At 36.2% G+C, this 27,950-nt stretch overlaps 1 protein-coding gene across 8 annotated transcripts; it reads right to left on the bottom strand.

Moving 5' to 3' along the window:
- Positions 1-127: 127 nt before the first annotated feature.
- GPR155 (G protein-coupled receptor 155) lies at positions 128-27,950 on the bottom strand. Of its 8 annotated transcripts, none has more exons than XR_003570612.1 (17): positions 27,805-27,950; positions 22,268-22,773; positions 18,418-18,817; positions 16,972-17,137; positions 15,597-15,752; positions 14,411-14,494; positions 12,983-13,103; positions 11,621-11,705; positions 11,449-11,539; positions 10,238-10,511; positions 9,475-9,579; positions 7,625-7,758; positions 5,976-6,071; positions 5,013-5,077; positions 4,246-4,383; positions 1,572-2,156; positions 128-315 (listed from the first exon to the last, which is right to left on the bottom strand). XR_003570612.1 is itself a non-coding variant. In XM_027878475.1 (17 exons), exons 2-16 carry the CDS (start codon positions 22,725-22,727, stop codon positions 1,604-1,606), a joined length of 2,403 nt encoding a protein of 800 aa, XP_027734276.1. In that variant the 5' UTR covers positions 22,728-22,773; positions 27,805-27,950; the 3' UTR covers positions 128-315; positions 1,572-1,603. The 8 variants fall into 8 exon arrangements, 7 of the variants coding, with proteins under 7 accessions (XP_027734276.1, XP_027734272.1, XP_027734273.1 ...); XM_027878475.1 differs by having other exon boundaries at positions 1,572-1,631; XM_027878471.1 differs by having other exon boundaries at positions 130-2,156; positions 10,238-10,257; positions 10,306-10,511.

The raw sequence follows: 27,950 nt of genomic DNA, 5'->3' as shown, positions 1-27,950 counted from the left end.
TAAGAAATACCAGAACTAAAACCCAAGAGCCACTTCAGCCACTTCAACAAATCTCTCTGAAAAATACATTTGTTGTAAAACTTGACATGCACACATAACCCTCTCACATCTCACATCACAACACAGCTCTGAAATCAAGTAATAGATTTATTGACAATTTACAGTATTCAGAAGCCAGACATACTTCTGCTCTTAAGTCACATATACCTAATTATTCCAAAATATTTGATGCAGTTGTCTTCAGCAGTTATTATGGAAATACACTACTGTTTTCCTTTGTGGACACAGCCTGATACAATGTCAATTATTTTGTTGCTGGAAAACATTAAAATATGTCAGTTCTCATAGCATACATACGCAGTAGGATGCAGTTATGTTTCTGTGCACACTGCAAAAGTGCAATAAGCATGACAGTAAAAGGAATTACTTTTTCAATGTAAGTCTTGCATGGAGTTACAGCAACCATATAACAACTGCTACTTGAACAGGAGCTTATGCTGCTAAAATAATTTTTAATTCTTAATACAAAGTGGATGCAAACTTATATAGAATAAAAATCTGTTGACCAAAAAAAAAGGAAAAAAAAAAAAGGGAAAGACTTTTAAAAACAAGGATGAGAGGAGTTATTCATATGCTTGAGCAAATGATTTTTTTTTAATATCTGCATTCCTTTCCCTCACTATATAAAATTTTTATATAGACATATAAATGCTGTTCTTGCAGTTTTAAAAGGGCAGCACAATGGTTATCAGATATAACACTTGGTCTTTAACTTTTTTAAAATATTGCAAAAGACACACAGGTTCTCAGATTCTGCCTTCAGTGCACAGGAATCCGAATGACACAAAAGTAACTATTTAGGTATTGTAGGAGGATACCTGAGGTTTATTAGAAACCTGTGTGAGGCAATCAGCTAAAATTTAGGATCTTAAGCTATTCTAAACCCCAATTTGGATGTTCAGTTAGGATTCTTTACGTAATAGATTTTAAAAAATCATTGTATTTAATTTGAAAAGTTTCATGATTTGAAAAAGAATTTTTTCTTGACTTACATGTCTCCAAGGCTTCCACAAAATCTTTATTTGAGGCTAGCACTTCTGAATTAAACTGTAAAGGCTAATTTCAGAATGTAAAAATCTACTCTTGACAAAGCTGTTACTACCACCATAAGGCAAAATTTCAGAACAAATTGTTTATTCCATGATGTAATTTCCTAATTTGGGAGAGTACTGGGTATTTTTATGGTTTTGAGATTTAGTAGGTTTGTACAAACCATTATTTATTTCACTTGGTATTTCCTCAGCTTTAATCCCCTGACATTGGGAACATTGTCACAACAATTCCACTTTTATAAATGGAGGATTTTATCCTTAAGGGAGAAAAAACCACCTGATCTGAGGTGTAAAGAGCTAGAAAAAGTTCCTGCTGTTAGACAAGAGGAGAGTAGTCAAAACTGGGGTATGAGAGAAAAAATCCTATTTCTATGAAGTCAGGGGGAAGCCTGACTGTAAACAGGCATCAATATTTCATCACACTAAAATATGTAAAACATCCAGCAACATGAAAAATACCTTTCATGGGGTTTTTCTTCCTCATTGTGGCATCAGTCACTAAAGCTGCTGTTATAATGCCTCTAAAATACAACAGTGACACATATAATTTTACTATTTGTTTTGCTCAGAATAGAAGAATGCTCTAAATCCAGAGCATCTGGTTTTGTTTAGTTGCATTCTGGTCAGAATGCTCCCTAAATATCACTTGCTACCATTTCCTTAAGAATAGACACAAATAGAACCACATCTCTCAACTTTACAAGAGAGAATAGCACAGTTCCCTGAGAGCCCTGAGAAAGAAATACTTCCAGTTCCAGTGGTGAAGGCAGAGGGTGGTCACACTCACCCCTAACTACCCGTCCTTTGCCTACACGCTCAGGTCAATGGCTCTCAACTGCAACTGATCTCTTCGGAATAAAGCGGTAATACAAGTATTCATCCCGAAACTCAAATTCATTTGCAATGTGCTGGACGACGCCTCCTTTCATCAGTCTGTCCCCGTACATCACAGCTTCGCCACGGTCGGAGGCAAGGCCAACTTGGATGAGCCAGTTCACCAGGTCACAGCCAAAGAAGATGCCAGTGGAGATCTTTGCACCACACCTGTATGTCAAAGGAATGATTCACCCACATGTTCTGTAAATCTGGTATCACCACTGCACGATGGGGAAAGGCAAGGAAAAATAGCAGGAAACAAGGAAAGACATCATGACAGTTAAGAGCATGTTAGAAGAGAATTTGCAAGTTCTGTATATTAGGGACATGCCAATGTTCCCTACCTTTTCCTACAGACATTTCAACGAGAAGCAATATGGACATACAAAGTTGCCTTACATTTGTGTAAATAAACTTCAGAGGGCATAAGTAGCAATGTTCCTAAAATCTCACACAATGTAATTTTATTTCTTATGTATTTACTTTCCATGTACTTGTTACCATGACTATTCTACAACAAAATACCTGATCTGAGGGCAGCGTGCCCCCAGCAACAGGGACTCAAGTCTGAACTTTAACTCCTTTTTATAATTTATGAACAGCTTTAAAGAGACACTAACTGTTTATGTATATTGTAAACAAAAACCATTTACAACTTGCATATCCTGTTAAGTGTTTACCACACTGGCAGTACTAAGAATAAACAAAACCTTTACAAGAATAATCTTCTTCTACATATTTATGAGGCTATGCCACTGGCATCTACCTAGTTGCAGAAAAAATACCATGCAAAAATTTACCTGCAGCAATGAATGTTTCTGGTTACCTAAAATCTACACTATGGAAACCAAGCCCAGGGTTTCTGAAGGTGATTAAGAGCTACAAGACAGCATAAGCCAAACTTTTCCCCTCCTTTTTTTTTCTCTTAAGTTAAAAGCAGCAGTAACACAGAGCAAGTGTTAACATCTATTAGCAGAGACACAAAAATTAAAATAAATTAAAATTCATAGTTATAAGGTCTCGGTTACATGATGTTTAAATCAAAGAGGATGGGATCGAGACATGAATATTTGCAATGAGAAGATAAATGCTTTGTTTTAATTCACAAGGAGAAATAAGATATAAAACAAGTTCTGCACAAACATATTACAACAATGAAGCAACAAATGTCATATTTTCATGTATTCTCAGGTGGATATATGATTAATAAAAACCACAAAACCCAACTTAATGAACAGCTCGAAGCCCAAGAAACCACAACAGCAGCAGAGGCACAGGAAATACAGCTATAAAACCTGTTCTATTTCACAACAGATGTTTTCTGATACTTCTTTCTTATGGAACATAACTGACTTCTGAGGTGACTGAACAAAATCTTGATGCTGTCTAAAACAGTTCTGAAATGTGGTTTTGGACTATTTGACCATTAAAAGACCCCATCCTGCCAAACTAGTCCTACTTAAAAGTTTACATTATATGAAAAGTCAAAGTGTCCTGTTAGAACAATTCTTCATGTCTCCACTTAATATATTTTAATAATGGCAGAATCTTTTTCTTATTCCTGCTGTTTCTGTCTGCATTTTATTTCTCACCCACCTACACATACCTGAAGACACAATCTTTGATTTAGGTATCATAATTTGCTTCTGAAAGCTCTGTTGATCTCATAAATTGAGGTTTAGGCCTCATTAGAGGTATGAGCAAAAGAAAATTTATGAACTCAAAAGCTGTAAAAGTACTAAAATCACTACAACCTCACATACTGAGTGGCCTCTGAGTACACACTAAAATCAGTTGCAACAGTTTTGCCTCCTGTAAAAGGTACTTATTAGTAAACATTCAGTCACACACACATGGACAGCTTCTTCATCTCAAAATAAAACAAATGAAGGGTCTTAAGTTTAAAAAACTTAGACATATGAACTATTACAGGTATTATCATATACATTTTTTCAGAACTATTTTATCTCCTGAACTCCAGTTAAATACAAAAACTGGTGCAATCCCTTAACAATATAAAACTTTTTGTAATTTATTGAAACCCTAGATGGGATGTGATAACTCACACCTCAATGTTTCAGTGTGAGACCAGAAATATTTTTCTGTTACAGTTAAATTTTTAATCTTCACCTTGGGGATTGAATAAATATGCCACAACAGGAATTGTCCACAGATTAAACTGCATTTCATTATTTCCAAAAGGGGAGTTATGACCTTTGTAACAGGTTATATGTTACATGAATTATATGAACCTTACCTTCTGCCTCTGACAATACTTTTGACACAGTGATCTTTATGATAACGAACAAACTGCTGACAGGTCATCCTGATTTCCTCAGGTACAGAGGGATCTGTATGCCCTGCTGCTTCTCTTCCACCCCAGAAAAATGCAAGCCTAACAAAAAAACAATTAACAAAAAAATTAAAACCAGCAAAACAACCAGGGCCATTTTTTTTTGAAACTGGAAATAATAGAATGGAACTCCTAGGAAGGTTACCACAACTTTTTTACTCTTTGTGCCCAATACTTTACATATAATCTTCCTAATATACTTGTATAGCTTTTGAACACTGAGAGGTGTTATTCTAGGCTCAGGCAGAGACAAGTCAGGGTAGCTGGGAGCCAGCTTCAGCTGCTGCATTCACATGGCAGCCAGTCAGCTTTAAGCTAAAGATGGCTTTGTACAACTTCCTCTTCCACAGTGAAAGTGCCCATCCACACAAGATTCAGCATCCATACCTAAGTTTTAATTTATCAGTAGAAATTATTTCTGAAGATTGATCATTTGGCAAAAATTTTGTCTCTAGGGAGCCTGCAGGATTTTTGCCTTCGAAAGTGTCATTAGGACAACAGTAAAACCTCACGCACAGTGAACTGCAATTACCTCTCCACAAGTGGGAGACAAAAGAAATTTGGAAGACTGAACAAATAGGAAATGGAATGCTACAGCACTGAACACTCAATACCCTTCAAAAATGATTATCAGTCATAATTCAGTTTATAAGTGCAAAGACTCCATTTACCTTCGCTTGCATGGTAGAATGATTAAATGCTTATCTAAGCCAAAAATACCGAAGCAAATGAAGCCCTGGAGGAAAAAAAAATATAGAAAAAGCAGCATTTAGCAAAAACTTTGGTTTCTATTGAACAGAAATTAAATGTTAAAAACTCAGTGTCGGAGAGACAGATTAATACATAACAGTCCATCAAATAAACTCTTCAAGAAACAGTTGGGTAAAACTAATGTTGTGACATGACACTTGAGACTTTGGGACAACTTACACAGCCATCCTTACATAGCCAGTTATTAAATTTGTCTTTGTTAGTGTCAAGAAAAGATTTACTGTAATTCAACTGCTAGAATGCTCTCTACTTAATTCATTTTTCTGTGCAGTTTTTATATGAAACTATCATTATTTGATACTGCAGTGCATCTTGTAGGCACACCTGCCCATGGATCTGTAAAATATTCCTCTACTATGTATATTAACACTGCCTTGTTTCCACCTTCACATGAAGCAAAGCTCCCATTTGTCAGTTTGCGCTGAAATAAGCCATGTGCAGCCAGAACAATTATCCATCTGTCAGCTCTTGGCTAATGGTGCTGTCACTGAAACTAGGGATAGTAACTTATAGCAAAGCATCCATGTAGTCATCTTGCAACTGTTATACCAGTGTAACTCCACAAAAGGGACACTGGTGAAGCTTTCTGATACAAATAAGGCAAAATTCCTACTCAGTTTCCATAACCATTTGGCATTCAGGTGTCATTTGTACCTTTGGAAGCGTTCATGGTCATAGAAGACGTGCATTATGAAAGAAAGCTATTAAAGCAAAAGGAAAAGCTTGAGGAAAAAAGAGACAAAACAACATAAGGAGATGGTGACTTTGGCATTGTTTGAAAACTTCAACTTACAGTGCTTGTAACAGCATCTGCTGCAACACCCACCAACCAAGTCATTTTCAGAACAAACATTGCTAAGTACCTGACCAAAATTAAACACAGCACAGAAGAACTGCAGTTCCACATACAGCCTCCCGGGCTCTTGGTTGAACAGCCACCACAAACAACTGGAGAGATTCTGTAAAGAAAATAAAAAAAAACAATAACAAAACCCATAAACCTAACCTGATTGTTAAATATTAAAAGCACTTTCTAACTCTTCACATGCTAATAGATTTTCATGGTCTCTATTTAACAAATACACAATTTTCATGGTCTCTATTTAACGAATGATTCAGATAAAGACAAATTACAGGGACTAAACAGGTTAAAACATCATTTGAGCTGCTTTGAGTTAGGTGGGAAGGGGAGGCTTGGTTGTTTAAAACATAATACTGCAAATCATACCAGTGGAGAGGTCCTACCTCTTTACATGTTTACAAAAGGAACATGCTTTAAGTATACTTAGGTATTCAACCTAAGACAGCCAATATTAGCCCTGACAGATTTGCAGTGTTTGTCTTTAGGCCTATTTAGCTGAGACCAGTGCTTTCTACATATTTCTTGCATAGTTAAGATTAGGTTAAGCTGAAGCACATACCACTTCAGCTATTTTAGATGCCTGGCAGAAGGAAAATAACTCTTCAAAGTTAACATATTTGTGTGTAAAGGCTAATTAATTTAACTAGTCTTATTTCATAGTGTCTATGTAATCATCCAGATACAACTAAGATATAGGCTAACATTTGCTAGACTTCTTAAATATAGAAGATGTAAAAAAAATATACTAGCATGGAACATTCGACAGAGGAAATTTGAGAGAGGGAAGCCTTCCATTTTGTAATTTAACAGAACCTGAAAAGCAACGGTAGTAGCCATTAACCCACACAGTTGTGCTGCACTGTCCTGCTTCACAGTATTGCATATTTGTGCCACACTATTTTCCATTTCAAACAACAATACTCCCCCCAACTATAATCCACAAGAAACTCAACTTTGAGCATTACATTCAAACACAGAGAGTTGTTTCTCATCTTTGTCAGAGTTAAAAATTAAATTATATCCCCAATGCATTACATTCTGGTATTTCCTACTGTAGGTGGAACAACCATCATCACAACTGGGATTGCACCAGTAATGACCAATGGCAACACTAACTTAGCTACATTATCTCCAAACCACCACTTAAAGCAACAAAATTGCATTTTCCCATTTAAAATAATCTTAAAATTATTCTTCATTGCTAAAACACCTCAGAGAAATCCCACTTCCACTATAAACATGATCAGATAGACCAATTTTTGTAGTTTCCTTCAGAAGTACAGTTCAGTTTATATTTTTCATTATTGTCTAAGGAAGAAGACTTAATTCTTGAGAAAAATGGAAAGAGGCACACTAGTGATGAATTAATTACCAAATTATGTATTTTCATCTTTTTTCCCTTTGGGGTTCTCTGGTGTGGCTTGCTCACTATCATCATCAGTCTTAACTTGCCTTAAATTTATAATCTGGCACAGAAAAATAAATTTTATGACATCCTTCTTCCAGTAAGGGACCAAAATTTAGCCTCTGTTTTATTTAATGAATTTTTACATGAGTAAGTGGAAGATTTTTACTGGACTGTCTACATAGCTTTCCTAAAAATCATTCTACCTCAATGACTTAAACAACATGGGGAGAAAAAGTATTTACAGCAAACAGGCCAACAACAAGAAGTAAGCACAGCAGCACATGTCTGGCCAGCTGTTTGTCTCCAGTCTGCAGTAGCTGTTCTTCCTGAGCCAATACACACGTTTGAGCACTGCAGTGACTCACACACTGATCCACTGAAAAACAAATCAGAAATTTTTCATTAGGCTTCTATCTAGTGAACTCCATGAGCCAACCTGTTAACGTCACTTGCTGAGTCCAATTACCCTCTAAGTATCTATACTGAAGTGGCATATGCAGAATTCAATACTGGCTTTGACAATACAACAACCTGTTCAGACATCTGCTCAAATGAAACAGTAGTTTACATGTGCTACTAAAATGAAGGAATTTTTTGCAACGGAATTCTTCTTTCAAAGATTTAACTCAAACTGGTCTTGCGGTTAATATTTTGAAAACATTACTAGAAATAATTAAACATGTCCCTTCCGCCACTTCTCCAGTTTTTAAATTTTAAATTATTTCTGAAAAAAAATTCAAATATACAGTCAGCTCTAATGTTTTTACTTGGCATCTCTGTGTTGTTGAGCTCTAGATCAGACAATCAACCATATTTATTTCAGGTCTGTCACTGTATTTTTAACATATTATATCAGAACACCATCATAATCCTATCAATCAAAAGAGACAAACACAAAGTGAATGGATGCTTGTCTTCCACCTATATTGTTCTAAGTAATTCTGAGTATCTTCCTCTAGATGGCAGTGAAAAACTTCCTGGCAAGGGCATACCTAGGAATTTGCACCAGATACCTTTCAGTGGGATAGCAAAAGAATTAGTAATTACTGCAGTCAAAGTTACACAAGCGTATACATTACAATTTGTTTTTACTGATTATAGTTTTGAAGTGTTTACTCAGGAGGTTGAAATAATTTCCACTCAATCCTAAGGTATTTTTTGCCTTATCTTTCAGGATAAGAAAATTAAACTGGCCTTCCTCTATCATTGAAGACATTCTTCTTACAATGATTGTTTAAATTACTTAACAGATAAAATAGTTGGCAAAATAGGTAGAAACCTAGAATTTTGTGAGAGGAGACATAACTGAAGTATGCTTCAGTATGAAATATTTAGATTTGTTGAAAACTATATTGCATGCAAACAAAACGTAGCGATATGAACTGTCTTGTTAAGAATCAAAAAAAAACAAGAAAAAGAAATAGGAAAAAGAGGCTGTACTGCTGCTAGCTTTGATTACTGGAAGTGATGTACAGTGAGAATGTGCTGTGCAGGCAGTTTTCCATCAGGTGCTGAACAGTCAGTTTAATCCATTTTTTTCTATTTTAGTGAATCCTAAGGTCATCTTAGTCAATTTTCTCCATCTCTCTCCCCTAGACATGAATAGTACAGCACTATGGACATTTAATCTAATTTGCAATAAGCACTAGATCCCTCTAGATCTCATTCAGTGATCAAAACACAACAAAGTCCTTTTAAAAAAAGATGCAAGATGTGAATATGAGAATGTAAAGGAGTATGTTTATGTTAAAAGCTTGATGCAAAGTAGGGTTATGCATTCAACTTCCCAGCATCCAAAGACAATGGTGGAGAGGTAAAGTCTGAATGCTTAGATGGACAAGTTAAAGTAGTTTAGTGTTAAAAAATAACATCCAAAACAACCGTCCCTCTTGAATACTGAAAGATTACAAACAACTACCAGCAGAAGAGAACAAACACCTAAAATATTACCTAATAATTGAATTCAGTATGAAACATAAGGTATCCAGGTAGAGTTGAGAGCAAAACAGCCCCAACAGTTTCTGTGTGAGAACAACACATGTAAATGTTGAGGAAGAGTTCATAGTATTAAAACAAGAAGATACTGCTTTACCTGTCTCTATTGGAGGAATCTTGCATTCAACAGCATTTGACATCACTTTGCTCTCTTTAGCACAGGATAATTCACCGTTTGTTGCTTGACAAGAACAGCAACCTACTAAGCATATACAGTAATAAGACAGTTAGTTTCCTTTACTACCTTAAGTAGCTTCAAAGCATAACAATACATTCTATGCAGCTTTAACTATTATGCTCAAAAAATAACCCAAAAGGAGAAGACAGAGGTAATTTTTCCAATTTGCTGAAAGGGTAAATGGGTTATAATACTAATATATGGGAAGTGTTTTCACGTAACACTACCACCATGGAAGTAACACAAGGATTTTTAGCTAGGGGCAAAAAAAAAAAAAAAGGGAAGTGATCAAAAAGGCTACATACAAAACAGAAGGATTAGAAACACATTGAGTGTTTCTGCTGGCATATAATTCATTTTCAGAGAGAGGGATTAGTGAGTAAACAATCTCAGATGCCTTGTGGACTGCACTTATCACATCCTTATCAAGATATAACTACTTACATAAAAACCATACACGTGCTTTTTCATTTGTCCACTTCCCAAACCCTTACAATGATAACAATAAAACTTTCCTTAGAAACATAAGCCTAAATCCTTGGGCAGTTATATTTAGATTTTCTTCTGTCCTAGTGTAACACCTGAAAGTGTAAACTGTCCTTACCAGGTCAGAATTATATTTGGAATATTAGTTTATAGCACCCCGAGACATTTATTGTTTTTATAAATCTACTTTCTCTACCCCTTTCTGCGGATGTCTGTGCAGATGACCCTGGAGAAGCCTGTGCAGAAGATTCTGGAGAAGACTGTGCAGAAGATCCTGGAGAAGGCTGAGGCACAGTGGCTGAAACCTGTTTCCGCTCACTCCCTCCCACTTCAACCTCCTCCATTTGGCTTCGTGGTGAATATGGGTTCAACACCTCATAGTTTGACCCTTGTCTATTTCTGTTCATGCACATAAGTGAAATGCCTGACATCAATATACTGATGAACAGGATCACTGCTGTGGTAATTATCTGTTAAGAAAGCAAAGAAAGCACACTTAAATATGGGAAAATATGCCTTTCTAACTTCTGTAATTTTCTAAATATACATACAAATGCATCTGAATAAGACTAAGTTTTCTGTATTAAACTGCTCTTGTACCTTGTGACACTGAAATAGCAACCTTTCCTCTGAAGATCACCAGTGGTCCGAGTTAAGTTCTGCTCAGGTACCTTTTAATTCCAAAGAGGAATGTGCTCTAATTTCCATGCTTTTGCCCATGGGGAGGACCCTATTCATTAACCTTTCCTTCTAATCATCTGCCACTGATACCCAAAGTCCACTCTGAGGCTATTTAATACTTGTGACAATGCCACATGAATAATACCAAGTGACTCATTGACTCTCTATACGTGAGAAAGACAGACAAAACGTGGGGAGTATCTGTGCTAGTACACTTCACATCCTCTGATAAGAGGAACCATTGGTAGTTCAGGCTCAGGGCCTTTCAACCCATGATTGTACAGCAACGCCTCCCACAGTGCAAGCAGTAACTGCTACACAGGTCAAGTAGATCCCATCTATTACAGACCAGAAGCCATTAATTAGCTATTGGATAATAACAATTTTAGATAATTATCAAGCGACACTACAAATTAGTGACCAGGAAAAGGGCTCTGCAATTCATTACCACTCCTAAGCCTTTTCTTTGGGAAGCCTACTCCCCCTTTTTCTTAGTCACAGCTGACTAAACATGAAGTTCCTTGTTCAAACAGGTTTTCCTAATGGTTCATTACAGAAGTACATTTTTGTATCAATCTGTAAGCATTCTACAATGATATGTTTACTATGGTAGCCTATACTTAACCGAAAGGTACTTGCATTAGAAGCAAACAGAAAACACAATTTCTCACTAATCTATCGGATACGGCAGAAGTCTGAAGTGATGAGGACAGAATATGTTCGTACCTGGTATTTCCCGTAGAAAAAGGCAGAGTCAATACCAGTGTTGTTACGTTCACCAACAATTAGTAAGACTCCCACCAGAACTGTTGGGATTCTGAAAGAGCAAAATAGGAAGTATGTAACATATTTAGCATGCTCCCACTAATTCTGCAGGGAGGCATTTGAATTAACTTACCCCCATCCAGCTATGATGATAAACCCAATGGGAATCTTCACGGTTTCTCTCTTCTTCAACAGAAACAAAGAGAAAGATAGAAAACCTAAAAAAACAAACAAAAATCCACCAAAACAAAACCAAAAGAAATGCCTTGTTCACTATTAAATAAGTGCAGAGTCTAGAAGCTGTGTGATGTGACCTGCGCAATAACTCAAGATATTCTTCTCAGATGTTTAAATAGTCTACAATTGTCTTTCTAGATGTATTCTGGGAAAGTAAATTAGAAATACCCATTGTCTTAAAAAATCATGTTAATAGTGAAACACTGAAGAAATTCCAGGACATTTTGTATTTAACATCTATTTCTAAATATTAAGAAAGGTTCACAAGAATATAAAAAAATGTCATAAAAACATTAAAGACACAAGTAACTAATTTCTTAAGGTACTGACAGCAGTTTTCTATTCTGACACTCATGAGTAATCAACAAATAATGTTGTACTCTGTTATAACATTTCTTTAAAAACTGACCAGTCCTTTGTAAAGCCAACGATAAATTTAACAAAAAAGTTTTACATATTTTTACATATATAACTATACATGGGAGTATCTTCTGGAACTGCCTATTCTATTCACAACTCAGCAGATCAGCAACATTCTCATGCTGAAGCAGGGTTAGTATTTACGTTAGGCCTTACCAATCACGAGCAACATATTTCAGCTTAACACCACAGGATTAAACTCTTAGATTTCTAGACTCAAGAACAATACAAGAAGTCTTTTGAATACCCACAGTATTTTTTAAATCATATATGTAAAGTTCTCTAAGCGTCTTGATTCATCTTTCAATTCTGTCTTATTTCAATTCCTTCTTAATCACACACACACATACTGTTTTTAGAAACTACAACTGCCAGGGTTAAGAGATGTCAGAGTTACTTTGGTATTTCCCTTCATTTGTATTTTCTACTTTTTGAGGCACCAAGTTTTGAAATCTACTTAATGTCATAGAGTTAAAATAATAAACTCTGCATTAATTAAAATTCACCATTAATACTCTGACTAGCTGAAGGGCAACCCACCATATTCACTCTATTTGTAATTCCTTCTGCCTCAAGAGCAGGTTCTTGTCTCCTGTCACACAGGCTGCTGTATCTAGCAAAGACAAACAAGACCTGCCCTAGGTATAAGCTTCAACAGCAGAAGCAGTGCCTGACACTGAGCCCTGCGTTGCCACTGCTGCAGCTTGGCACAACTTAAGAATCCATATTTATAGAACTACATACGAGTGAAAGGAACAATTACTCTGAAGAATGTAACTTTATTTCAGTACATTAATCTTTTATTACAGTACCTAAGTTCTGCTGAGTAAAATCATACCTGTCCATAGGTAGGTGCTGTAAAGTGAGCTGTAGAGGAATATAAAGACTAGGATCTGCATGGTGATGTCTTTCTCTTTAACAACAAAATTCCATACCACCATTCCAATGCAAGCAATAAACTGGAAAGAAAGGTAAGATGCCATCATTTAAATTGGGAAAGCAGGATGACAAGAAAAACTAAGCACAGTGCAATATACGTGCAACAAGCTTCAAAACTCCACCCCCAGGTTTACTGGAATGTGATTTTACAAGCTGGATACTTCTCTTAGCAGCAAAGCACTGCCACAGTAAATTCAGTACTGCAGATGTGTCTCTTAACTATGGTACCCTATTTTCAGGAGGGGTTTTTTGAGAGCAATTATATATATATATAAATATATAAACTGTGAGTAACACAAAACTGAGAAAAAAAACAACTTTATATACCTTATAATAAGTAAAAGCTGATGGTTTTGATAAGTACAAACCATTCCTCTGAAATGATCTGCACATGAAACAGGTAAATAGATGTTTGTTCAGCCAATAATTCGAACAGTTTTCACCCAGTGATACTGTATATATGATAATTTTAGTACTGAAGGAATCTGAAAAGATAGGCTGAAATATTATGGGAACAGTAACACAGTAGTTCAATTTTTTTATGATGAAAGCTAACTTTGCTGGTACAGAACAGAAGCACCTGCAGTTCTTGTACATGACATTTTTCTTATGTGAATTTACTATATATATATACATAGAGATATTTTTTGTTTTAAAAAAGTCAGAACACTTCAGAAGGCACTACCACACAGACATATTACAAGCACAGGCTGTTCTCACTGAATTTAACAGCAGTTGTGCAGTTGACTTCAAGGGAATAAGGAGCATCTACACTCCACAGTTCTCTCTCAGATTAAATAACAATTAAAATTAATCCAGAGCCATTTGGCTTTTGCCTTCCCTAGCCACTGGCCATTCATTCCCACATCTCTTGCTTTTACCAGCACTTGCACCTGCCTGATCCCTCAGCAAGCCACTTCAGGGGGATAAACATCACATAGATTATTTTTCTATTTAGCTTCTTGAATCAGGTCACTACAGAGTCAAACATACGCTGCTGCTCCTGGTACTGTTGACTTCAAATCAGTATAAATTGATACAGAAGTGCACTCAACAGCATTGGGCAGTAACTGAAAATACATTTCAGAAGCCACTCTCCATTCTGATTGCTCATAGTTCTGTTTGAGAACCATAGTACCAGCATTAACTATAATTTTCTTCAAGGGTGTATTTTAAGGCACAGAAATTGTTTAGACAAGTCACACATTAGAGTTCCCTGCTCTCCATAGATGGCTGTAAAGATATCACTGTAGAAACCAAATTGGTAAAAATGTTAAAAAGACTTAAACCCTCAAATTCACACATCAGCATTCTTCTTACTACTGACCTGAGCAACAAGTAGATTTGTTGTAATCATATGAGGAAGCTGTTTGTATTTCTTACTCAGAAGAACAACAATAAGAGACCAGGTCTGTGACACACAAGAAAAAATAATTTAAGAATAAAACAAAACCCAAAAGAAAAAAGAATATTCTTGAAGACTATGGTGAAATAAAACATACAACAAATCTTCTGGAAAAGTTTCTCAGCAACATGACTACTCTAGGCAGCTCCATATCAACTGCTGCCAGTCCCTATGCCTCTGCAGCTGTAGCCACAAAAAATGCATCTTTGTGTTCTCATGCTGGTGAAATATTCCCAGGAAGCACCAAGAACTTGTCTCTGGTGTGCAGAAGCCTGGTTTTAACTCAGGATATAAAAGATCACAGAGTGGCCTAGCAATTTAGAATTTAAATCCCCACCCATCTCCCCTGAATCTCCCAAAATGATATGAGAGCAAGGGGCAGCATTCATTTCTGGTACAGAAAATTTCAGGCACAAAATTTCTGGTACAAAATTTCAGGCACAGCTTCAAGACAAGAGGACTTCTTGTCTTGAACAACTGAGACAACAACTTCAGAAAATTTTAACTCCTTCAAACATAAATGTTTTTATTTTAAGAAAGCAAATAGAATAATCACACTATCTGTATTTTTTTTAATAAAGCCAAAACACAAATCATGTTGGACTTCTAGATTATCTCACTTTTTAAGAAAATAATTTCTAGGAAAGGAATTTGATAAATAAGTTAAACCTTTCAGGTTAAATGTTTTCATTAATACTCATTAAGATTTCATTAAATAAATATTCAGTGACATTCCTGGAGCTAAAGTTTGTACACAGCCTTCATTACTGTGATACCCAAGCATCTCATTTGGCTTGATGTAATTAGTCCCTGTGGTGTAAGCTAGCACTGTAATTCCCTCACACTCTATTATTAAAAAATGAAAACAAACCCAAACAAAAAAGAAACTTCCAAGCCCTGCACTAAGAGCTCTAATTCAGCCACTCATCTTTCTCTATAGTGCAGCTTTCCAGCAGACACACTGCTAAATCAAGATTTTTAACTCCTTCCCTATTTTTCTGCAACAGAATATGATGAGGAAATGAGTCTTACTGTGACTCAATTTGTTGCTACTGTCACTACCCTGATACAACAGTGTGCTTTTGTACTTCCCTTCACCAGCACCTACCAGAGAAATGAGGCTGACAATACTGATGTCAAAGCTAACATTTTGGAGTGCAGATGCCAGTGGGTTGGGGTCCATAGATGGAATGGTCAACAGCCACGCAGACACATACATAATGGGTGCAGACACAAAAGTGCTAATCACCATGCCTGAGGTAATCTGCAAAAACAGTCAAACGAAAACAAGAATAGAGTTAATCAGATATCGAGCTAAATAATCTGCTTTCAGGAACACAACCGCTGGCAAAACTGGACCTTTGAATTAAACATACACAGACCTCTAACAAATCCATCTGCTGCTTCTATAACAAATTATTTAGAATTTAAACCAGAAAGTATCTGGCTTATACATGCAGCTAAACTGAACATTTTTACAAGCTTCTGAAATAGCAGGAATAGAGAGTTCTCTACTGCAAATTCTTACAGAGCTTTTTCATGGGTGTCAAATACACTAATGATTACAGTCTTGGGTTGAATTTACACTGTCACAATCTACTTTTGGATGCAAATATTCATATCACAAATAAATAAGAAAACATATAGTTATGCAAATAGTAACATGCACCAATTCATGAGAAGAAACCATATATATTTACATTCAAGTGATTTCTAATTTGGCTTCTCATAATTTTTCTGCTTTCTGGAATTTGCACAGTGATGGAAGTGTGAACTGTTGCTCATACTACAGACCACTGCTTTAAACAGATTTCTTCAGTTTGTAGGGCACAAAATTCTATCTTTCAAGATTTACTTTTAGTATCCTTTCCTCCCCTTTATCTTAAAAAAACCAAACCAAACCAAAACCCAATCATCTAAACAACCCCTAAACAGAAAACATTAAAAACAACAGGAGTTAACAGAAATGTTTCAATGTCACTTCAAGTGGATGAAACATTTCTAAAATTTGTATTTTAAGTTGAAAAGGTAATTAGTACTCTCTGTTATACATTAAAAAGACTAAAATGCATTTCTTTCACAAAATTTAATTGAAGGGCAACACAACGGAATCAGTTAAGGCATAAGATTTTTCAGCACTGAACTAATACTATTCTTCAAAGATAAGGTCTTTGAAAAAAACAAAAACAAAAAACAAAAAACAAAAAACCCAAACCCAAAACCCAACAAAGATACAAGTTCTTTAAATATAAAGTTATCCTAGTTCTTCCTACTAGAGTCATGAATAAAAAAAGTATGAGGACTTATATATGAAGATCTACCATCAAGGCCCTTGAGAGATCAGGTAAGATTCAGGGAGTACAAGTAAGCCTAAGATGTCTATAATACAGAAAAGTAAATTCTTTGATCCTACTTATTTAAGTATTTCATCAACAAAATTAAGCTCAAAGTTAGCACATATTTGGAAAAGTCTAACTACATACAATTCCTACTTCCATATTAAATTGACTTGCAAATATCGCGACACCAGGTGCTGCTGGAAAAACTCCATAAAGAAATGCATAGTTTGATAAACTGGTGTGGTTGACCGCGCTGTCACTCCTGTCCAAGAGCTCCACCATTTCTCTACAGAGAAATGGCATCATAAGTCTGAAAAGAGAGGAGGAAAAAATATTATTCAAGCTTTAGCAATAGACTCTTCTTTACTCAGAAAATGAACCAAAAGGAAATTTAAGGTTTGATTGAATACTATTTATGAAAAACAAAATAGTAACATAATTTTGAATGATTGCCTTTATTCTTACCAAGGCATTTACCAGCTGCTTAAAAATCTTATGTCACAAGTTATATATAAAAAAAAAAAGAAAAATGACAACAAACTCTGGGATATAAGCATACACATTCTTTGTATTAACCTTGGATTTAGAAAGGTAAAACATGAAGCACCCTTTATTCTTCAACTGTTAAATAGTAGCCATAAGGAGTCAGAAGCTGTGAAACTCTGATCACCTTTCTGCAAGCTGTCTGAAATATAACAAGGGTTCAAGCTTATGTAACCCATTCCAAATGTTTTGGCCAACAAACCCCCTGCATCAATGCTATTTTGTTCACCTTTAGAAATAGCCCAGATCTCACAGAGACCCAGTGGAAGCCTTACACAGGGTCACCAGTAAAGCAAAGTGGTAATATTAAACCCCAATTTTTTTCACATTCTTACAAAATTTGTCATTTACAGGCTAGGCCTTTAAGTTTGCTAGTTAGTTGTACTGATATTCAAATGCACCTTCAAAATTTACAACATAAACTTGACCACCAAACGATGATTCTATTATGTTAATTGTAGCGCAGTAGGAAATAAACTATTTAATTCACTGCTGAGACATATTCAAGGGAAGATAATGAGTTCTAAATACAACTTGTCATTTATTCATGCTTAAAAAGTCAGCAGTTTAAAAGCATAAGGTGACCATTTTTAAGCTCTTCCAATATAGCAGTTTCAAAGATTTACAGATAAAGCAAGGAAAAACAACTCATTTAGAGATGCATTGATTAAGCCAAATAAAATACAAATACTACTCAAATGTACTTAAAATCACTATTGTCTAAGTATTTCTTTAATAAATTTTAATTTAAACTAGTAATTCCCCAACTACTAAATTCATGACAGATGGCCTGCAGGCAGTCCATGAAGCCACAGCACCCCTGATTTTTTTGTTTTCTCTGTAGAGCCTGACAACCAGTTTGTAGTCTGCTTAATTTCCCTTAAAAGTTAACAGTTGAATACTATCAAAGAGTTTGGGAAGCACTCCTCAAAATACTGAAACATACTATCACTATAATGCTTTTGAGAGAAAAGCCATCTGACCAGGGTATTCAGAGCTTAAAACATCTAAAGAACAAAATTAGAAAAATACATAAATCAAACTTACAGTTTAGCTGTGATGAGAAGGATCAGTGCAACAAACATACCCTTTGTCAGTTTTTTTGTTTGTCCCACCATAGTTAGTCCAAGGTAAAAAAGTGCAGAGCCAGAAAACGAACTGCCCAGTCCATCAAGGAAGTTTTCAAGGTATTCAGGAATTTTCTGGCCAAGAATAAAGTTTGAGGCAATTCCTATGAAGACCATGAATACAATTGGGTTCTGCAAAACTCGAAGGAGTGCTAGGCCCACTATTTTGATTTTGCTGTGTGGCACAGTGCGATTATCCCTCCACTTCTGGATTTCACAGAAGATAAACCCCAGGGGGTTCAGCATCATGAGAGAGATTGGAGCCACTAGGTAAATGTACTGGAGATACTCGGGGTAAGTGGTTTGATATAAAGCTTCAACTAGAAGATAGGAAATGAAGCGTGATAAGTGATAACATTTCAGTACAAAAATACATTAATATTGAAATTAAATATTGCTGTTTGAAAACTAAAGAAAATTATTTCTTTATCCTTCAGAAATAACTGAAGGATAAGTTTTATTAATAATTAATACGGCAATGCATTAAGAGAAGTATGCCCAATCACATCAGGGCACAGTCATCTAATGAACACATTAAAGACCAAAGATTAACTATTCAATACTGTTTAATGATTCTACAAATAGTCAATATTGATAGAAAAAAAGAAAGAAAACAATATTACAGTTCTATGTTTCCTTTGAGTTATCCAAAGGCTGGAAAAATTTTGGCTTTATTTCTGACTTCCCTTTCCTCCCCAGGAACGTGATAAATGTGGATAATTAAATGCACCTTTGGAGGACACAAGTTGCTTCCCATCTTAGGGGAGTCTCACATCTCTGAAATTTAATCAGTTTGTACTGGGTAAGTCAGGTGTGATCATTCTACATTGATTCAATACACAACAAAGCAACAATCAAATAAAAAATAGCTTATCATTTAATTATTAGTTCATTCTCTGGGACTACTCAGGAGAAGAGTTATTGCTGTAGTTATGGTCCTTCAAGGAATTGTAAATCAAGTCCATTTGTTTTCATTGCTACTACATACTTCTGAGTCAAAGCAGAATTGCTTCTTATTTCAAGTTTGTACTAACAGCACTTCAAAAATGATGAAAATACTTCACAAATATATACAAGATTAAATTCTAGGGTGAATTAAAAAATCCCAATGCTTTAAAAGTACAATGTTATCTTTTACCTGTCTCATAATGTTATTATATTCAGTAATTTTCTTGGTATTATCAATAACATAACTAGTAATAGAATTCCAATGATACTATATCAATATATAGTTAATATTAGTACTATAATAATGACTATATCTAATTTATAGATATATAATGTATATTTATTATATATATAATATATACTATCCATAATATTAATAACATTATTAATCTGTTACTTTTCTGAAAAGGCTTTCCCTCATGACTACTACGTTTTTCAAAAGGCAAAATATTTTTATCTTTATATTATTTCTTCTTAAAATTCTGAATACTAAATCAGCACTCAGTATGAACAGCCTCCTCTTTAGGCTGAATAAAAGTCACATTCTCAATTAGCTGATATGTGATATATATAAAAAAAGGCATTAAAGGTGTTTTTCCTGTTACAGGCCATGATCAAAATAGGTATATGAGAACTACTTGTGCTAAAATGCTGAATAAAATGCTGAACTGCTGAGTGTCTGGTCAGTTACTGCATTTAACAAGCCACTTTTAAGCTCTAAACACAAGTCAGTGCCAATTAATCCCGGACACTTTGATGTAAATACATGTTTTTTCTAAAACCTCAAACCTTAGAGTAATGTTTTATATTGCTTTATACAGATATATATATATATATATTTATACAAATGCAACTCCACACAACTCACATGTAAGTAGTGCCTGAGTGAAAAATTCAAAAAGCCATTACTTCCTGGCAAAGTGAAACTGCATACTTAATACAATATATTAAGGTCTATAAGTACTTTTACTGATGTATGAAGTCACAATGCATTTTCCTGGGTACAAAAAGTGGAACTAGATCACTGAGTCAGTGGGTGAAAAGAAATAGAAATTATTCCAAAGGAATCATTAAGACAGTGAAAATAATCCACAACTTCTATTGCTGATGAAACCTTTTTTTTATTTAAATCAAGGTGCCTGCTTGTTGATCATAACAAAAAATTGAAATCAAAGATATTTTTTTTTTTTTTTCAAAATCAGTTCTCCATGTCTCAGCTGCTCAAAATTACATACAAGTCACACACTAGTTGTCCACGCTTAATACAATTAGTAACATTAAAGTCATGGTAACTGAGCCATCATCCACACAACAGTTCTGCTGCACCTGTGCTTAAACAATATAGCACTAGAGAACAGATGAAGCTGTTGTATCATCTCACCCAGTAATGAAAAACAAACAAAGCTTTCTATCATAGTAGTTTTATCTGCATCAGTGGGGTGCTAGCAAACCTCTGTGCCAGCTTTCTTTCACTCCAACATCACTGTCATACCCACAACAACAGAAAAACACTTAATTTGATAATTTAATCTGCATTTTGATTTTCCTATGTGCAAATCTTTACTATGCTATTTTTTGTTGTTTAACAAAGAAGTAATAGTAAATAATAATAGTAATATATTAAAGAAATTACATTGGATGAAGACTCAGGAAGTTACTGATTTAAGTGTTCAAACTGCCTTTTAAAATAGTGTTGTCTTAGTACACTGATTTGTCAATACTCATTTTTTTTTATCCCTTACAAATTTCAACTCCTACAGCTTTTTAAGATGTATTTCCATTAAAAGATCAGGTTTTGTTCCAAACACTACCTGTTACCATACATGAAAAGAAGCAAGGCATTCTTTGTTGCCCAAGTGTCCTGCAAAGACTTCAGAGAAGTCATTAATAGCGAAAACTTTGCATAGGTGACAGCATGAAGCAAACACTGGTGAAAGTTTGGGGATGAAAGAAGGGAAAGGACGGGAGAGGAAGTAAACAGCTCTAAAAACCAGACAAACTTCAAGGCCTACAGTGTCCCTGTTGCAGGAAGTATTCCAGTAAAGCTCTTAATGAACTTAATGGTGTAGATTTTGGCATTGCCATTCCCAGAAAAATATGATTCATACCTTATAAATCATGAAATATCTGAAGAAATATGTAGTCTCACAATAAAGTCAAAGTAGAAAGAATGTTTTAACTAAGATACAACAGAAATACATTTAGAGAACTCCTATATATATATTTATATAAAACTTAGAAACCCTAGTTGGCATTTAAAACACATACCAAGAAACGAAGATACAATCCTTAGCCATATTTGTAAAATACTCCTGATTTCTCTCAAGAGGAATAAATCTCAGAAGATACAACTGAGGGAAACACAGCATTTTCAGCTAAAGAAGAAAAAGCTTGCAATTGCGTTTATCTACATTTTATACATATCTAGCAAACCTGAAGAGAGTAAGAAAGGCTGAAGATTCTTCTGAGCATGCTGCCCTGGAATAGGGATAAAGAAACTGCTAACTCTTCAAGTCATCTAAAATATGGAGCTATTTGTCATATATAATCCAGAATTGCATGGTTAGGCTTCTCTTTTGTAACTGTTTTTTCGATTCTGTAATCAAATGTCCCTGCTTTTGGTTTTGCTAGAACAAACTTGCTTTCTTTTTTTTGTTCTTAACCTTGCCTAGATGATAAGTGATCTCAAAGAGAATTTTGAGACGCACTTCAGAAATTACTTTGATAGCAAGGAACTCAGTTCAGAAGTCAATTTCAAATTATGGGGTTAAAAAGCAAACATGTCTAGAAGAGTGACAGTTAAAAGAAGAAAGCATACTTACCAATAGGATATCCCAGTGCAAAGTCATTGCTTTGTGTAGCAAAAATAGGGAACAAACCTGCTTTGCTAAATCGATTCTCAGGATTGGCTACCAACAATGTTAAAATGCAGACTAAAAAAAACACAGCAGCTTTGGCAACTAAAACACTGTACAGGAAGGACCAATTCACATTAGAAAAGTTAAGTACCACCATGTTTTTGAACAGTAATGCCGGGAGTGCAAAACGGGACACAAAATTTCCCAGTCCTTTGGCCTGAGTTGATGTGATAATGTTAGCTCTCCCAGCTATGTAGCCACAAAGAATTATTCCAAAGCATTCTAACAGGGCTGGGAAAAGCCTGCTTATTGACATAGAAGGAGTACTGCTGGTGGTATTGAGTCCAGCTTGTCCAGGCAAAGAAATAGACATGTTTGCTGAATATGAGAGGTTCTTTGCAGTGAAGTCTGGATAGCTATCCATTTCCTTTGACCACCTCTTCCACAAGAAGAGTATGAAATGATCTCATCTGTAAAAGAAACAAAAGTACATTCATTAACCTCCAAAACTGTGGTGTTGAATAATTATGGTACTAGGCTTGCTAACAGAAGAGTTAACACTCTAATGTAAGTGCATTAAAAACAAATAATGAGACAGATGATAAACAGCTAAAGAGAAACAACTCTGAGAAAATCATTCCATACACACATCATCCTCAGACATCATTCACAAGTCCATACAATTGAACAAGACAATTGATAGAACCCAGAAATCCCAAAAGAAATACGAAGGTAACACTGAAATATGAAAACTAAATGTAGATTGGGGATTCAAAAAGCAAAAAATTGCTTGGAAGGAAAGGAGATAAAACAAGGCCTTTTTTTTTTTTTTTTTTTTTTTTTTTTTTTTTTTTTTTTTTTTTTTTTTTTTTTTTTTTTTTTTTTTTTTTTTGCTATTATTGTAGGATCTAAAGATCATCTGGAATAAATCACAACTGTTCAGCATTTTCCAGTCATTGTTTCAGAAAACAGGAATTGCTAAATTCTCAGAGTATATTCCTCATTTCCAGACCACCATTACAAGCCTAGTTAACTGTTAACACTAAAGCACAAGACTATTTACACTCTCATTAGCAGCCTGTAACCTACACTTTCTCTACACATCAACATCCCACTCCCCGTGCTTTCTTATTAAGTATAAGCTTATGCCCTCTTAAATTATTACAGAATAGACCATAGGAATAGCCTTTACAAGAACTGAGCACCAGGTAAGGAGGATAAACTCGACCAAGAATCATAGCTTCTCCACTCTGGCACAAAAACTTTTGACAAAGTCCTCTCCACCTTCCAGAAAGATTTAGAGATCAAATCATAATATCACCCTGTAAGTTTGTACCTTGCTTTATGCAACTTGGACCTCTCCCAACATTTCAGTTTCATGTGCTAGTGACACGCTTTCCAGTTAGCAATGAATCCACATATGACACAGTGGCCAATGATCTAATTCACCACACTAGTGCCTACCCATATTTCTACATACAATTCTTCAGGCCTTTGGCAGTGAAATTTAAGTATGCATTAAGTACTTACGTACAACAGAAATGTCTTGTTACTCCTGTTCCTCACTTGTTAGCAGTGATCCCCTTTGAAAGGGCTGACTAGAACACTGCAGGCTTTATATGCCAGTAGACATGTAAAGTCTGCAAATCAGATGAAGAGAGTGGCCATTGAACACTAATATTCATCGGTCAATAGCAAGGTCTTGCCAGAAGCAGAAATGGCTTTGGTGATACAGCTCTGCAAACTGTGCAGTCCATCATCTACATGTAAAATTCTGACATGACTAAATCCTGAAGTACTCTGGATAGGAAGTCAAGATAACTTACCCACTTTGTAGGGATAGAAACTGAGGTAAATGAGAACTGAATTGCCATAAGCCATGTAACACACCAGTGGCAAATCTGAGATCGCCCACTCCCAAACAGTGTTTTGTACAGCACAATCTGCACTAATTACTAACTGGTTTAAGAGTCTTCCCAGCCTCTTTGTATCCTACCCACAAGGAACACAGAATTCATAACAGCCAGGCAAATGAGCAAGTAAATCAAGTCAGTGCAAAGGTGAGATCTTGTATGCTCTATTTCACACCCTGGCATCCAGCACACACATATTCACATGTAGCATAAACTCTTTGACACATGACTTTTATTTATGCCTGAGGCTTTTAGTAAGCACTTCTACAATGCTGTTTTAATTCATCTGGACTGAGTAGCTGCATCATCCAAATATGTCCAGTATCCTTGGCTATCTCTTCTCCCAAGGAAAACAAGTCTCACACCAAGTAGGGCTTATTTTAAATGCTGTGTTTTTCTTATGTTACAGATGATACATTCACTTAGAACTATTTGGACTAGGAGCTCAAAGCATTATCTACTACAGAACAATAGAAAAACTTGCAATTAATGAAGCAGACAACAAACCATCTCTTCTACTAGAAGAACTTAAGGATGTTGTTGGAATTTGCAAAATGTCCCAAAAAGAATCAGAGACAGATTTCCAATATTGAATTCTTGAAAGAAATCAGCCACATTTTACACTAGCTGCAAGGTGAAAAGCAGGTTTTTGGCACAGCCCCAAGTCAAATTCTTCAAGCTTACAGAACTGCATAGAGGTAAAGCTCCTGGCAATGCAACATGTTTAACCTACTTGCTGCTCTCCTCAGGTATTTTTTTTTCAGCCATAAGATAAAGATGAAGCTTTTATAACCAAGTGCAACATTTGATCTGTAGAGGAAGTGTATTCCAGCTGTATCTATCCCTAAATTCTAGTATTCCTCCTCATCTCCTCTGCCTCCCTATCCAAGGCTAACGGCAAAATTTATTTTATTCACAAAAGCCACAGTTTACATACTGTATAGGGGAAGGACTTCCAGCACTATAGTATCTCCTTACTCTTTTTCTCTCCTGAAAAGTGATTTGACCTATCCAGGCTTTTTGCTTACACAAACTGAGCCTATTGCTATACAAGACCATATTTTTAAACCAAAATTGCCTAAATTAAGCACCTCTCTTCTTTCATTATTTCTCCTCATAAAATTGCTACAAAATATAGAAATGCCCTTGTCCCCATTTCATAACTCAGGACTTAAACAACTATTTAGAAGACTGACTTATATTGTATCGGTCAACAGCACATGCTAAATCCTCACTAGATCAAAACTGACATGGATACACAGCCACACATCCTACAACCATCCTCTGTAAAGTGCCACAAATATTCTTGCAGCCTTCTTTCAGACTACCTTCACCTAGAACTTCATTACAAGGGAGCCTCTGAAGTCACACAGGTTCAATTTTTGGTGAACCACATGAGTTTCAAAGAGAGAAACTGCATCACAGTAAAAGCTGCCACTGGCACTCCTCAGAGGGTTTTGAGAGTGAATCACCTCTTCAGCTTGTCTCAAAATCTTCCCATTCAACACAGATTATTGCAGAGCAGTATTTTCCAGAAATGCAAGCTCTTGCAGAGCATGCTGCTTAACACAGTGAATGTATATCTCAGTGCCTTTTGCTCTACAGGATAGAGGCATTTATATAACTGTTGTGAGATTATGCAATGACTAATCACAGATTTAATATACAGCCTTATTACAGCTCAGACTTAACTCAGACTAGCATCTCACATGAGTGAAATTGTCTCCAATTCACAGTCCTCAATGAAATCAAAGATAACGATCTGATGCAGAACCAAAACTTGATATATTCTACACAGAAAAGAATCTGTTCTTATGGTACATGTAACAAAATAATGACACTAAAATAAGGAAATATGACACAGTTCCAAGGGAAAGCACTTTGCTTTGACTCCACAGGATATGATTTGTGGTTATCCCTTCAGAGATTGAGGACTGAATCCTTGAATGCTCAGCCATAGCTGCATTGTTGGGAACTGCAGGCCAATACAGACAAAGCTTTTAGCAATAATGCTGCCTTATCTGCTGTCGACTGTGTCAAGCATAGCTGCTTGCAGCCAGACCATCAACTTGCATTTTTAAGGAAGGACAGCAGAGTCAGCACGAGAGGAAGCCTTGTATGAAGACCAACAATACAGAGAGACCAAGGAGTAAGTGCAGTTTACACTTCCCGTGAAACAAAGCAGAGCACTGACATTTGCCCATTTCTCTTGTAGGTTGTCAGTGTTTGTAAAGTGTAAAAATTCACCAGACCAGAAACTCAATTTTCCAGCAGCTGTGAGTTAAGCAACATCAGGTTCCACCGAGTACAGAAATAGAGAAGTTGTCTCCTTTACCAGTAGGAAAATCCCTTTCATCTTCTTTTTCAATGAAAGTCCAAAGACAGTATAAGAGAATAGAAGAGATAACCTAAAAGTACATCCTCCCTTTGGTCTCTCACTCTTAAGCTTTCAACTGATAATCACTCTTAGGATAATGTGGTGACACTGGCAAGGCTGTGCACATTGTTCATAAATTATATCCCACAACATGACCTACTTTAATGCAACTCAGAAACTTTCCTACTTTGATGCAATGTGTAAATATCCCAAGGATGACACATGATTTTACTCAGGAAGCTGAAAGTTGAATCGGGACACGAAGAGTTACCATTCATGGCAGCTCTAGCACCTCATTCTCAGCTCAGATTAAGCATCCACTATATGCATTTTCATGTAAAAATTTGTGCAGTAAGTCAAAGAGGAAGCAATTGTAGGGAGATAAAATGATAAAATTAAGTGGGAGGAAGTGATTACTGCAGTTCCTATTCTTTCAAGTTAACCATGATTTTTACTTTTCTCTTGAATGGGCTAAGAAAACAGAGAAAGGGCAATATTTCAACAGCAATTAACCCCAGAAGTGGGCCACCCCTGCCTGCAAATCTAGACAATATCACAAGAAATATCAGACCTTACATGTCTCTAAGCAGTTGCTTTTCAATATCACGTTTCCTTTTTCATTCTTCTCCTGCGATGTGACAACAAGGCACCTGCCAGCGGAGCAGCGGGGAAAGCCACCGGGAAACCCACGACGCTGAGGCCTGCCCTGGGTACCACTGGCAGAGCTCACACCACAGCACTTGAAGCTACATCAAATTCTGGCAGTGGGAGTTCAGACAAGCCCAAATGAAGCAACAGTTGCCAGCAGCACAGAATATCAACCCAGAAAACAAACGGGAAACATACCTCCCCTTAATTTTCAATTAGGTTCATCTTTGGGCTTGTCAGCAAATAGGTACGCACTTCTGAAGCAAACAGCGTATCTTTTCAGGTTATATTTTCTTGCCATAACCCCTTAAAAAAGCAGCTCACTTGCATCACTTGCCAAACGGGAAAGCAAAATCCTTTGGCCCGCAGAGAGAAAGCCACAACAGAACGAACGCCTCTCGCCTGCCCTTTCCCTGCCCATCACTGCTCTCCTTCCCGTGGTCACCTACGAGCATACAGCATTTTCACTCAAAGATTAGAAACCAGCAGCACTGCCCTGTGCGACAGCTGCTTCAGTAGCAAATACAGCGTGAACCCGGGGGAAGGACGAGCGGGCAGCTTACCTACTCAGCTTTCGGCAGGCGCCTCCGCACACGAGTGCGTGGGGTTCGTACTCTGCCAAAGTGAGAGCCTCTCTAAGGCCGAGGCCGCTGGTACCGAGGTCGAGGAGGGGCGGGCTGGTCCGCCCCGGCCCGCCCCGCCAGCGACA

This window comes from Empidonax traillii, unplaced genomic scaffold (genome assembly GCF_003031625.1).
Source record: "Empidonax traillii isolate 1590-97213 ecotype Southwest subspecies unplaced genomic scaffold, ASM303162v1 scaffold42:size1813164, whole genome shotgun sequence".
Lineage (NCBI taxonomy): Eukaryota > Metazoa > Chordata > Aves > Passeriformes > Tyrannidae > Empidonax > Empidonax traillii.
The sequence above is the reverse complement of the archived record's forward strand: the minus strand, read 5'-3'. Positions and strand labels throughout refer to the sequence as shown.

What these genes read in the sequence shown, in the direction of transcription:
- GPR155 (XM_027878468.1), bottom strand. Translation starts at nt 22,727, where the DNA reads ATGGATAGCTATCCAGACTTCACTGCAAAGAACCTCTCATATTCAGCA. An exon ending in CTTCTCATCACAGCTAAACT is followed by an intron (nt 17,138 to 18,417) that starts GTAAGTTTGATT and finishes CTCTCTTTTCAG; the next exon opens with ACTTATGATGCCATTTCTCT. An exon ending in TTTTCTACGGGAAATACCAG is followed by an intron (nt 10,512 to 11,448) that starts GTACGAACATAT and finishes CTTTCTTAACAG; the next exon opens with ATAATTACCACAGCAGTGAT.